Source organism: Vicugna pacos, chromosome 31 (assembly GCF_048564905.1).
Source record: "Vicugna pacos chromosome 31, VicPac4, whole genome shotgun sequence".
NCBI lineage: Eukaryota > Metazoa > Chordata > Mammalia > Artiodactyla > Camelidae > Vicugna > Vicugna pacos.
The window spans coordinates 15,978,356-15,992,549 of record NC_133017.1 but is presented as its reverse complement, the minus strand read 5'-3'; the positions used below and the strand labels follow the sequence as shown (position 1 = coordinate 15,992,549).

The window sequence follows — 14,194 nt, the reverse complement described above, 5'->3', positions numbered from 1 at the left end:
AGAGACCAGAAATAAACCCATGAGCATTATGGTCAATTAATCTATGACAAAGGAGGCAAGAATTTACAATGGAGAAAAGACAGTCTCTTTAATAAGTAGTGCTGGGAAATTGGACAGCTACATGTAAAACAATGAGATTAAAACATTTCCTCACACTATATACAAAAATAAACTTCAAATGGATTAAAGACCTAAATGTAAGACTGGATACTATAAAACTCCTAGAGGAAAACACAGGCAGAACACTCTTTAACATAGATCATAGCTATGTATGTGTGTGTGTGTGTGTGTGTGTGTGTGTGTGTGTGTAGGATCTGTCTCCAAAGACAAAAGAAATAAAAGCAAAAATAAACAAATAAGACCTAATTACACTTAAAAGGTTTTGCACAGCAGAGGAAACCATCGACAAAATGAAAGACAACCTACCAAATGGGAGAAAATATTTGCAAATGATATAACCAATAAGGAGTTAATATCTAAAATATGTAAACAGTTCTCATACAACTCAATATCAGTAAACAAGCAACTCAATTAAAAAATGGGCAGAAGCCCTGAATAGACATCTGTCCAAAGAAGATATACAGATAGCTAACAAGCACATGAAAGATACACAACATTGCCAATTATTAGAGAAATGCAAATCAAAACCACAGTGAGATATCACCTCACACTGTCAGAATGGTTAACATCAAAAAGTCTACAAATGACAAATGTTAGTGAGGATGTGGAGAAAAGGGAACCCTTGTACACTCTTGGTGGGAATGTAAACTGGTGCAGCCACTATGGAAGACAGTATGGAAGTACCTCAAAAATCTAAAAATAGAATTACCATATGATCCAGCAAATCCACTCTTGGATATATATCTGAAAAAAAAACTAACTCAAAAAGATATGTGCACCCCAATGTTCATATCAGCATTATTTACAATAACCAAGATATGGAAACAACCTAAGTGTCCATCAATAGATGAATGGACAAAGAAGATGCAGTGTATATATACAATGGAGTATCATTCAGCCATAATATAACTAATATTACATAATATTACTCAGCCATTTGCAACAATGTGGACAGACTTAGAGGGTATTATGCTTAGTGAAATAAATCAGGCAGAGAAAGATAAATATTCTATGTTATCACTTATATGTGAAATCTAAAAAATAACACAAATGTATATAACAAAACAGAAACAGACTCACAGATATAGAGAACAAACTAACGGTTACTAGTGGGGAGAGAAAAGGGGAAAGGGTAAGGTAGGGCTAGAGGATTAAGAGGTACAAACTATTACATATAAAATAAATAAGCAACAAGGATCTGTTGTGTGTATGTTGAGAAGCATTCCTTAAACAAGGTATAGAAAGTATTAACCATAAGAGAAACTGCTTGATAAATTTAACTATATATTAAAATCAAACTTTGGTTCATCAAAAAATATCATAATGAAATTGTAAGGACAGAGAGGTTATATTTGACTAAGTATTAGTATCCAAGATACATAAATATTTTTAAAAATTAAAAAAAATCTCCAATAGATTTTTTTTTAAAGGCAGACCACTGAATAGGAAAATGGGCGAAAGACTAGAACAGTGGAGAAGACCGTCTTATTTCTGAATCCCAGTAGCTGGTACCTTGGACAGGGAAAAACAGATGAATGAATGGAAGGAAGACAAGAAGGCAAGAAGTCAGGAAGAAGGGCTTTTAAAACTATTTTTATCATTAACTTTTCATTGTTCCTGTTTCTTTCTACCAGTCTGCAAGTCTTTCTTTCCCACTTCCTAGTAACCCAGTGAGTGTGAGCTTGAGCAATACAAGATAATTGCCAACAGGCTTGATTTTTCCAAGCTTCAGATCAGAGACAAAGAGTGAAGACATCATATTGTGAAGCTCTTCATGGGCTAGGGCAGGGGAAGGAGAATTCACTCAGAGAGACTTCCCCCTCTCTTGGGTTTGTTTTCCACTGAAGTGGAGAACTAGGGTGGAGACTAGCAGAGTTAAAATTTAACTAGGAAGGTAATTCCATAAAAATAAATAAATAAATAGATGTAATAAACAGGAAAAAACTAAATAGTACATTTTTACACACATAAAATTAATTCTGAACCTCTCTTTAGATCATTTATCTGTGTAACCCCTGCTGTGTGAGTATCTGAGAGATTAATATAAATAATACTTTTTCTGGGGGGAAAAAGAGTTTCTCCTACAATATCTTGTGTGACGTCATTGGTTATTTTTATTTCAAGCTAGTTGTTCTGAGCTGTTCTAAGATTATAAAAAGTTGTAAATATAGAAGTGTTTAACACCTGCATCATTTTTTACAGTCAGCAGAGTGCTTTACAGGTTCCGTCTCATTTACTCCTCCCCACAAACCTATAGGTTAGGCCCTTATAATCCTTGTTCTACGGAAGAGGTTTGAAGCTCAGAAAGATGAGGTAATTTGCATAACACATGTCAGTGGCAGAGTCAGACTCAAAAACAAGATCTTGCAGCTCCAAGTCCTAGGCTTCTTACAAGGGATTTAGTAAGCAGATTTTCCTCACATATGAATGACTGTTTGGCGTTCATTATATAAACCAATGGAGGTTGAAAGAAATGGTGAAAGTTTAATGATGCTAAACATCTGTAAATGCAATGTCTTAAAAATAATGAGAACAGAAAATCCATAGTTCTGTAGGTTTTTCAATCTGTTGAACATCAAATCATATTTCCCAGTGAACCATCTGTCTTCAAATTTGAAGCTTCTGTCCGTTTAAGAAGCCCCTTCGTTAGTGAACCAAGAAGTACATGTATTGGAATTAACCAAATACACACACGTCTGTGGCTATATATGTACGGTTTTGGTTTAAGATATTATGCCTTCTCCTCAGGATGAACTTTGATGGAAAAAGTCAATCAAAATAATGTTGTTGAGTAGATGGGAGAGTTAATGCCTTGTCCAGTTTCATTCAAGACTCAAAGGATCCTGAACAAAGGCTGTGACATTTTCTCTCTATTCTCTGCTGTATCTCTTTAGCACTTTCTTGTCCTCCTTTCTGGCCAGTCAAGGGTTTAGCCAGACTTGACCAAGAAGAGAACGTGTATTGTTCCTGACACGGGGAGCTTTTAGTTTTATTAGAACATCCAAGAAGATCAGGGCTTTATATTCAAATTTGAAAGACAGATTTGAAATTTGCCCACTGATGAATAACTCCCATTTTTCCAATGGATGGTTAGTTTGGGTTTGTACAAAGAGAAAAGTGTGGGGAGTCTGGGGCAAGGCTGTGTGTCATGCCTGTGAAGTTACTGCTCTTTAAGGCGGTCCACAGGATGTTGGGGGCAGCCCAGGCCTGCACAGGAGGACAGGGACAACAGTGACAGGAGCCACATCAGTATTATAGTAGAACAGAGGATCAAGTCAGAATGCAGAACCAAGGGATCATGGCTTCAGGGAAGGGTCCATACATCCCTAGCCTGGATCACAGTGGTAGTATAAACTCTGATTGTAGAAATAATCCATGAATCATTTTTTACAGAAATTCATTACCTTACATACTTGCCTAGAATGACAGCCATGTACATCTTTTCTGTACGGCCACACAATTTTCTGAAATCTTCCTGATGTTTCAAACCCTTAGGTTGTCCCATCAGGGCAAGAGAAGCTCTAAAAACAGATGTAAACTTACAGGTTTCATTAGATCCTGCTTCAACCAGATGATCTGTGAAAATATGATCCTTGGAAGAGCCCCCTGTTATACCATATCCTTGGAGTGATTCTCAGATGTTCCCAGTCATGCCCTCTGCCTTCCTCTTCCCTAGGCTTGCGCCAGGGCAACGACCACGGCTCTCAGTACCGCTCTGCCATCTACCCGACCTCTGCTGCGCACATGGAGGCAGCCCTGAGGTCCAAGGAGGACTACCAGAAGGTAGGGTCCCCCTTCTCCCTCCTGGGAACCCCCTGCAGAGGGAGAGTCCTCTTCTTGTCACCTGGCACTGTGTTCCATTTGCACGTGGTTTGGAAGTTTCTCTCAGCCTCTAGGAACACAGCCCCTCTGCTCCACAGAAGCGCTAAATGAGCAGACCCTGATGCATTTCTCTTTGAAATCAACTCATCTGGATGAACATACATAGCTTAACACTTAGTCTCTCTGTCTCCTTCTGAGTCTGTCTCTTTTTTCTTCTCTCTGAATAAGTCTGCTCGGGCAGCGATAAAGTGTGACAGACTCGGGGCTGAGATGACAGAAATCTGCTGTCTCACGGTTCTGGAGGCTGGGAGTTCAAAATCACGGCGTTGGCGGGGCTGGTTCCTTCTGAGGCTGCGAAGGCGCGACCTGCTCCAGGCCTCTGTCCTTGACTTGTAGACGGCCGTCTTCTCCCTGTGTCTTCACATCAGCTCCCCACTATGCGCACCTGTTTCTGTGTCCAAATTAGCTCCTTTTATGACAACTCCAGTAGCATTGGATCAAGGCCTTACCTAGTGACCACATTTGAGCTCGGTTACCTCTATGCTGAGGTCCTGGGAGTTGGGATTCCAACATATCTTTTTGGGGAAACACAGTTCAACCCATAGCGCTGTCTCTCTTGCTAGTAACAGTGGATTGAATTATAATAAAAATACTTCTCAGGAATGTAAACATTACCTCATGAAATAATTATTTTCACTATTAATTTGTATTATATTTAAAAAATCTCCTCTAATTCAGAGATTCAGTTCTTTTAAAAATAACTAGAGTTGCTTTAATTTTCAGAACTTAGTGATAATGTTTAAATTTTAGTTATCTTTATGTTTTCTGATTTGGATCCATGTTTAACAATAGAGCCAGGAGCGACTGTAATACTGCTATAATTTTAGAATTATGTAAAAAGTCTGCTATGCCTCAGTCCCCAGAAATGTGTGGGTTCTCCACCCATCACTATGGTGGCAGAGGTGGCAGGGGGCAGGAGGCAGGGACAAAAGTGTATCTACTGAGAAAAAGTAGCAGGACATGCAACTCATGGTCAGTTCAACTCCAGAAACAGAGAAGGCTGATGGGGTTGCTCACAGAGCCCCATTTATTCCTCGGCACGTCCCCCTCCATCCCTCCAAGGCTGTGGTGTCTGCATAGGTGATTGCAGTAGGCAGCCTGGAGGATGGCCCTCAGTGGCCTCTGCCTGTGTGAAATCCCCTCTCCTTGAGTGTGGGCTGGACTTAATGACTCACTCCTAATGAACGGCAGGAGTGATTGGATGTTATTTCTGAGACGAGTTTCTGGCAGGACTGTGGCTTGCATCTTGGGCGCCCTTTCTCTCTCACTGTCTCTTGGATCACTTGCCCTGGGGGAAGCCAGCTGTGGTGTTGTGAGGCAGCCTGTGTAAAGGCTCACGTGGCAAGGGTCCAAAGTCTCTCAGAACCATGGGAGCAGGCTTGGAAGTCCCCAGCCCCAGTCAAGCCTTCAGATGAGGCTGTAGACCTGGTTTGACAGTTTAACCACAACCTCAAGGTGGACCTCAAACCAGAGGCACCCAGCTGAGCTGTGCTGCAGAGGCTGCAAGGAAATAAATCTTTTGAAGGAACTGCTAAGTTTAGGAGTCATTTGAGTATGTTTATATTTCCATTCTAAACTGAATTATCCTTCCTCATGTCTTCTTATGGTGATTTTTTTGATGATGGTGGGCTCACCTGGGCATGTGTGCTGGTAGTTAAGCATTCAGCCTCCAGCCTTGAATTGCCTCAATTTGTAAGTCAGCTGCTTAACTTCTTAGCAAGTGCCTGACACTTAGAAAGCCATGTATCACAATTACCTCAGGCAGACACATAAGGATGAGAGACCTCTGTCACAGGACTCCAGGGCAGAAATGATGGCAGCTTTGTGTAGGATGGTGGGAGTATGAATGCAATGGAGGATATTTGGGAAGTAGAACTGATGGGACTTGGACCTTGATTGGAAGTGGAGGATAAATGAGAGGAAGGGGTCCAGGGTGACTTACAGGTTGCTGGCTAGTGATGTTTTGTATGAAGATAGGGAGGGGCAGAGGCAGTTGGTGGGGAAGGTAAGTTTAGTTTGGAAATGTGGAGTTTAAGGTGGCCCTGATAGGTGCATGCACAAGGCTGTTACGAGGTGACATGGGCTGGTCCCACCTTGCAGGGAGGGTTACTGTGACTGTTAACTGGCTTAATGCTGGTAAAGCACATAGTAAGTGCTCAATAAATGGTAACCTTTCTTACTATTGGGATTATCAACTTATATTTGGTAAACAATGCCTTAGTTGCTGGTATGATCACTTAGGAAGAGTGGAAAGTGATGAGAAGAGAGGCTTAGGACCTGAGGAACACCAACATTTGAGAGATGGGGAGGGGTGTGCCTACACTAGACGAGACGTGCGGCAGGCTCCATACAGAATCAACCCCAGGCAAAAACTTAGAATCTAGTTCTATTTGGTTTAACCTAACTATATTTAATTATAGAGCCTATGTTTGTAATTAATACTTAAAGTTACATATGACCAGTGCTATATATAGATTTCCTAATATGATTCACAGTCTCTTAAGTTACAAATAGTAACACTTAGAAACTCTGGGAGGGTATTGACTTCTCTCCAGAATATCTCAAAACAAGGTGACCCTCTGGTGTTCACAGTGGAGATTTTAAGTTCAGAAGGTCAGTGCCTTCCATGTGATGATGAAGAGACTAACTTAGACCTAACGTTCTGGTTTCTACCCCCATATAGTTTCTTATCCTTCCTCTGATTTGAGATAACTGATACACCTATGAAATATCTAAAAATTAGATAGTAAATATTGTTTTCATTGTTTCTCCATTATTTTTGTAGATTTGGGGAATCTTAATCTTATATTCTAAATAGTTGTTCTAACCTTTTGGATGTTCTGTACTTAAGCATATGGAAATGAAATACATTCATACATATACATTTTTTTTACTTGACTTTTAAAAGTCAGGTCCGTTTTTAAAATAAAGCTCAGGCTCTCCTGTGCTCCCAACAACCAGATATCCATTGCTCTTAACATAACCACGTGTGACGGCTGTATCACACCTCAGAGAGCAAATACTGTCGTGTCTCCTTAATTTTATGCATAAATAAATCTAGCCCTGGATCCTACTGATAGGTGAGTAGAAAGTCTAGTACTTCTCTCCTGGCAAACTGTCTAACACCCAGAGAGTCCTGGCCCTAGACCAGCGCCTCTGTACGACCCTCTGCCCAGTGGCAGTGGCCTCTTCTGCAGTGCCCGGCAGTGGCCGCCAGCCGCATACGGCTGTCGATCACTTGAAATGTGGCTCATGTGACTGAGGAACTGAATACTTTATTTACAATGTGTCAATTTCCGGCACACAGCATAAATGTCTCAGTCATGAATATACATTCAGATATTCGTTTTCAGATTCTTTTCACTAAAGGTTATTACAAGATATTGAATGTAATTCCTTATACTACACAGAAGAAATTTGTTTTTTAATCCATTTTTATATATAGTGGTTAACATTTGCAAATCTCAAACTCCCAAATTTATCCCTTCCCACCCCCTTTCCCCGGTAACCATTAGATTGTCTACCATGTCTGCAAGTCTGTTTCTTTTGTAGGTGAGTTCATTAGTGTCCTCTTTTTCATGCATTTTTATACACATTGTTTACTCCTTTAAGAGCTGGCATTTCTGACCCTGTCACCATATTCAGGGAATTCATCTTGTTTGAGCCCTGGTGGGACCCCCTGCACTAACGCTAACATTGACTTTGGTTACTAATTTAATAGTCGTCACTAGTTTGCCCCCAGTGACCCCCAGGAACCAGCTTCTTCAGCAACTTTTCTCTGCTTCATGAAGTTGAGAGTGACAGTATTGCTTACCACGGCGCAGCCATTTGAACATAAAATTAGCTGATTTTATCACAGGGACCAATTGTTGAGCTAATTAGATGTGCAGTAGTGCTGATGAGCCAGAAACCCAAAGTGATTTTCCATCTAAACTGTGGTTTCCTGCAAAGTTGGCTGGGTTGTAGATACCAGGCTCCCTGACAACGCTAGGAAAGGAAGGGAGGCTGAAGGAGTTTGCTCGTTTATGCTCAGAGTAGGGAGGCTGGAGATGCTTACAGAAGAGGATCAGAGTGGCATGTCAACTTCACACTGGGTTCCTTGACCTTGAAAGGGAGGGATTCTGTTCACAGAACTTGACAGCTGCTTTGTGGCTTTGGTGAGCTGCAGACTTAGCACAAAATGTGGGCTGTTCTTGCCTTGGAATGAAGACTTTGTAATCTTTTGTTAACGTCATTTTCATATTTTCTCCTCAGAGTCTCACAGTGGAATTATTTGCTTATGGTATTATGGAAGAGATAATTGGGTGTAATATTAATTGTCTTTGGATCATCAAATGTAGACAGTTTACCTCTCAAGTGAACCTGTGATGACAAACATTTTCTAATATTCTAAACTGGATTGTGGCATCTGACCAGGATGTGGGTTGTTCATGTGTGATTCTCAGGTCCTGAAAAGTAAACTCTTCCTCATTTAGGAATTAAGCCTTTTGATCACTGATAGATTAAGTCTCCTGAAATTTGATAGAGAATTAATAAATCTTAAGATTTTTCTGGCCACATGCCTTACTTCCTTCCCAACTCCTGGAGGCTTCATGAATAGTAAGCACAACCTTTCCCCTGAATGACCTTTTTGGGTGAATGTTAAATTACCCACCATACGTCAAATGTAAGATAGTGCCTGAATATCTGTCTCTGTCTCTCAGCATGTTTGTTCATCCGTCCAGCCACCTACCCACCTATCCATCCATCCATCCATCCATCCATCCATCCATATCTTCAACATAGCTATAATCTCTAAGTATTTACCATGTTGTATCTTGAAATATAATTATCCAGCAGTCTGTCATCTGTTATCTATACTCTATACAATGTCATTTTAAAGAAAAGTACCCAAAGTGAAAGATAAAAATAATATGCAATTGACTGGATTACAATGTGTATTTTTAGAGTTGCTTCAGCTTTGATTATTTAATTTGTTTAGTGGCCGCCAGCATTCCATGGCTTGTGGCCACATCCTTCCAGTCTCTGTCTCGGTGGCCACGTTGCCTCTTCCCCTTCTGTGTGTCTAATCTCCCGCAGCCTCTCTGTCATAAGGACATGTGTGATTACATTTTGGGCCCACTGGCTAATCTAAGATAATCCTCCATACCAAAGTCTTTAATTTAATCACACATAATGGTGAAGGATTCCAAGGGATGAGGACGTTCAGGGGGCATCGTTATTCAGCCTAACTACACCCCCCGGCCTGGTTTCCATGGTACCACTGCCGCATGTCCAGCCCCAAACAGGGGCTGAAACTGAGAGCTCTCCTTTAATGGACTGCTTACCAGGTGGCTTCCTGTCTGGCTTCTTCTGGAACCCAGGGCCATATGCTCAGGTCCCCAGAGAGAGGGTGGGACTTCATCTCCTCTCTCTTGAGGCCCTTGTCTCGTTTTGAAGAAAGGTAGAAATTTGCGGAAGCTTATCCCCTTTCAAACATCTCTACCTTCAAAAAAAGATCCAACTTCATCCCCATCTTGCTTACCAAAATAAAGTAACAACCAGAAGGAAATCCTAAGAGCTAGATTCTGGGGGGAGAAGATTGTGTGTGTGTGTAAGGAATCAAAATGCTGTTTGAATGGTTGGCAAGAATGTTCTAGAACTCTCGCAGTCACTTACTACCTGTGGATCCTTGGCTTCTACTTCTGGTCTTCATTCTTAAATTGTCTGAGTGTGGATAGCAAGAGTCCCTCACAGATTTGTTATAAGAATTAAATAGAATTTTATACATATGTAAAATATCTCTTGTTATGGACTGAAAAAAAAATGTATATATACCTACTCTAGCTAGCGTGCAGTAACTACCCAATATGCATTAATTGAAGCCGAGCCCCTCAGTTTTCCAATCAAGAAAGTAGTTCTAATTATGCCAACTCTATTGAGAGACATTAAGTATATGCAATAAATATCCAGTTATGCTGTAATCGTCATATTATAACCGGACCTGATGGTTCCCCACCAGGAGGTACAGATCCTTTGCCTTTTCCTTGTAAGCATCTATTGGCTGAAAATTTATGTTAAAATTTATGTTAAATTTTTCAGCCAATAGTCCTCCCTTCCTTACCTTCCCCCACCTTCCTCAGTAAATTAATACCTTAATTACCTTATCAGATATTAATTATGTGCTGATCAGTTGCCAGACTCCCATTACAGTGGTTTCAAACACAGATATCTGAAGAAGGAGCCTGTGAAGTTTCTTGTCATCAACGGTGCTACCGACAGTCCTGAAAGTCCACGTCACTCTTTCCTGTAGAGCCTTTGCTGGGAACTGTCCTGACATTAAGTGAGCCGTGTGGGAGCTCCTCGTTTCCTCCAAGACCTAGTTCTGTGCTTGGCACCTCGCAGATTGTCAGCAGATATTTATTGACCTGAACTGAAAAGATGTAGCAGAATTAAGAAGCCCACTGTTACCCCTTGTTATGGGCTGAATATTTGTGTCCCCCCCCTCCCCAAATTCATGTGTTGAAGCCCTAACTCTCAATGTGATGGTTTTGGAGGTGGGGCCTTTGGAAGGTGACTAGAGTTAGATGAGGTCATGAGGGTGGGGCCCCCACAATGGGATTAGTGCCCTTGTAGGAAGAGACCCCAGAGAGCTCTCTCTCCCCGTGTGCACACAGAGAAGAGGTCACTTGAGCACACAATGAGCTGGTGGCCATCTCTAAGTCTTGAGAAGAGTCCCCACCATGAAACCTATCCTGCTGGCACTGCTCTGCCTCCAGAACTGTGAGATAGATGTCTTTTGTTTAAAGCCACCCAGTATGGTGGCCCGAGCTGAGACATCATGGAGGGGTGAGAGGAACCATGGCTTTGGGTGAGAACACCTGGCTGGGGCCCTGCTCTGCCTTTACTGACCATGACTTTGGACAAGTCTTTACAGTTCTAGTTCCCTGTTTATAAAATAAGGATGATAAGAACAGAAATTTTCATAAACCTCAGCAGTTTCTAGTGCTTTGTCCCATGTGCTGGGAATGGTGACACTCACCCCACACAGGGAGGCCATTTAGTATCTGCTCTCCTGCCTGCCTGAGGAAGAAACTGAGGCACAGAGGGCTTCATTCACATTCCCAGGATGGCCCAGATAATACACTTAGACAGTTAGAGTCATTTGACTCTGAATCCCATATGCTTTTCTCGCACGCCGTGTGGAGGTACTTGGTAATCTGTCAAGCATTTTACAAACATCACAGTTTAATGGGGGGACTCCAGAGACAAGGCTGTTGGCGATGACTTCATCCTGCTTTCCCAGAGGCCCTCAAATCTCAAACCGTTGTGGAAATACAGGAGCGGGGAACCTTCCTCTCTGTCGTGAATCGAGAAGATGGCAGGGTTATTCCTGTTTCTTTGTTCGCTGGAAAATGGGTAGGTTGCATCCTAGAAATACCTCTCCTCGATCTGTTGTGTTCTCTGCGCTCTGATGTGAGAACCAGTGACAGCAGCAAAAGACTGTGCTCTCACCAACACCAGAACTCATTTATCTGCATCGAAGCACCCTGAATAGACGTGGGTAAATGTCAGTTGATATTTTATGGTTTAGGGATTAGCCATCTCTTCCTCTTCTCTTCTTCTTCTTTTTTTTTTTAAATTTGTGCTATCATTTAAAGCTTGGAATTATGACTTTTAAAGTCCATGGAAAATCCCTGAATAATTCATTAACTTACCTTAGTCTAAGAGAAAAATCCCCCTTTGTCTGCCCAGCAATAAAGATGAAATTCCTCTTACACCCCTCTTGTAGCTTTGTGGTTATCGTTGCAGGTATTATTATGAACTCTAAATAAGAACTTGGGAAATAAATGTGTTAAAAGTGCCCGTTTCTGGGAGGCAGGCACCTATCTTTCTATGTATGCAGCCATATAGACAGATAAATCTTTAGCCTTAATGGTTTAGTTGCATCTGGGTGATTATTTTCATTTCCACTTAATACTGTGTGTTAGACTCCCTGTGTATGAGTACAGATTGCCCTTTCTTGCACTGTATTTAGAAATATCTGCATTACCCCTGGGCATTTGTTCATTAATAGGGGGTGGGGAGAGAAAAAGCTTGTAATAATGGGCTTTACATATTATTAAACTGTGTGCATCCACATTTGGGGCCAAATGAGAAATCCGGTTTGTGTTACTGCCCTCTGGTGGTTGTAGTTTGTTGCTGCAGCGGCGGGGAAGCGCGACCCTGGGGTGGGGTTCCGCCTGCGGTGGCAGCTTCCAGGAGCGAGGCAGACATCATCGGGCGGGCTGGGCCATCAGTCTTTAATTCATCTTCGTTGCTTCCATCCAAATGCACCACACACACTTTAGGATTCCACTTACTGGCCAGAATAATGACAGAAGAAAGCATTCTTTTGAGGACCGAGGAGACATTTTCATTTCAGGGGAGGGATACATACAAAATAACCAGCGGAGGGTGACCTTCGAGTGAATTCAAACTCTCCATGGGCCACGCTCTTCCCCATCTGTCAAGGCCGGCCTGGGAAAATGCAGTGGCTCCCCACGTGTGACATATGTACCCCTTGTGGTACCCAAGATGACTTTAGGGTGTGTCCAGATGAACATTTTAAATTTTAATAGTTACGTGTTAATATTTTAACATGCTTTAGGAAATAGGCGGTGAGTGTTTGCAGCCCATGATTTCCTGGGCGTTATTGCTTAGGGGGAGACCAGGAGATGCTGCATTCTCTGCAGCGATGCGGCTGGTGGTTGATGGCCACTGGCCGATGGGGCAGACCGCCCAGGGAGGTGGGGAGATGACGTGGGGCAGCAGTGCTCAGCGACCTGCTTGTGATGTGACCTTGGACTGGTAACCTCTCTACGCCTGGGGCTTCTGATTTGTTAAATAGGATAATAGTGGCTACTTCTTAGGGTGTTGTAACATGACGCGATATGGTGTACAGGTCAGGTGCCTGTCACAGAACGGGCGCCCCAGGCTCCCCACACCTAGGACCCTTCTCGGAGCTCCCCCTCCTCCACGTTCCCATCGTGCTTTGCTTGCCACGCCCACTCCATCCTCCTTCGGACCCGATGTAGGAACAGCTTCCATGTTTTCTTCCCTCTGGACTCCAGGTGGGGCCTCCCCTGTGGAGGGTACTCCACGTGGCACTGCGCACGAAGCAGGACTCTGCATGTTTGCCGCAAGAGTTAAGCACAAGTGCAGACTAATTCTAAGCGGAGGCGTCTTCCGGTCATCTGGCACATTCAGTGCATTTCATCTGTCGGATGAGGACGGGGCCTGTACATTGTCCCTCTGGGTCTCTGATTCATGTGGTCCGATAACAGGGACAGGATTAGGTCTCCTGCCCACTGGCTGCTAGCCGGGAGGAGAAAAGTTCTGCAGTGTCCCGTGCCTGCCTGTGCGGGAATCACTCTTATCTCACCAACTGATACATGGGTTTGTGGTGTGCGCCTGCGTGCACTTGCCCTGCTTGTTAATTTCAGTGGCAGATAAACGCCAGGCAGTGGAAACATTTTAAATACACCGTTTCTGCTAGGATAGGATCTATTTTAGAGACAACAAAAGAGCCCTTGTTGCTGAAGCAGTAGATTTAAAAGCCTCGCCCTGGTTTCCTCTGTATAAAATGGCCTTAGGAGTGGTCCGATCAGAGAAAGTACCCCCGGAGGGGAGGGACGTAGGAGCCCTTACGTTTCAGTGGCCACGGGGGCGAAACAGGGTTTGTGGTCTGCTTTGAAATTCCCGTGGATTCTGTCTCAGCTCCTTGTGGTTCTAAGTTTCTCCGATTCACCTCCACAGAGCTTCCCAGCCTGTCCTTAAATGGCTGCAGAAGCCGGCTTGCATGCCTGCCGTGGTCGCGATGCTCATTTAAGGCTTCCCGAAATCAGGGCTTCCATGTTTGCCATGAAAGCCGGAGAGCCACAGGCACCTCAGTAGCGGAGATGAAAGGACCTGTGTGTGCGCCTGTGTGTTCAGAACTTAAAGGACAGGGAGAGAAAGAAAATAGATGTTACCGCTTTGCACTTACTTCAGAATATGCCTGACTCCCTCTGGTGGGACCATTTAACTCCAAATGTGTCCCCCTCTCCCCCTCCGCCCCCACCACCCGCTCCCCACCCCCACCACATTCATCTTGGCTCATGTGACATCTGTTCTGGGCACTGTGGAGCCCTCTTCTCGTTGCCATGGCAGCCGGTGGAGAGAGCCCGCCCAT

General features: G+C 43.1%; 1 protein-coding gene and 1 long non-coding RNA gene across 4 annotated transcripts in view; one reads left to right on the top strand and one right to left on the bottom strand.

Annotated features, from left to right (window-relative positions):
* MSRA (methionine sulfoxide reductase A) overlaps window positions 1-14,194 on the top strand; it is a 285,156-nt gene that overhangs the window by 199,619 nt on the left and 71,343 nt on the right. For all 3 annotated transcript variants that reach the window (XM_072952597.1, XM_072952598.1, XM_072952599.1), the window contains exon 5: window positions 3,797-3,903. In XM_072952597.1, coding sequence (XP_072808698.1) covers window positions 3,797-3,903 — 107 coding nt within the window. The remainder of the gene's footprint in view (window positions 1-3,796; window positions 3,904-14,194) is intronic.
* LOC140690749 (uncharacterized) lies at window positions 11,212-14,040 on the bottom strand. The gene is made up of 2 exons (XR_012066028.1): window positions 14,009-14,040; window positions 11,212-11,531 (listed from the first exon to the last, which is right to left on the bottom strand). It is a non-coding gene; the product is annotated as an uncharacterized lncRNA (long non-coding RNA).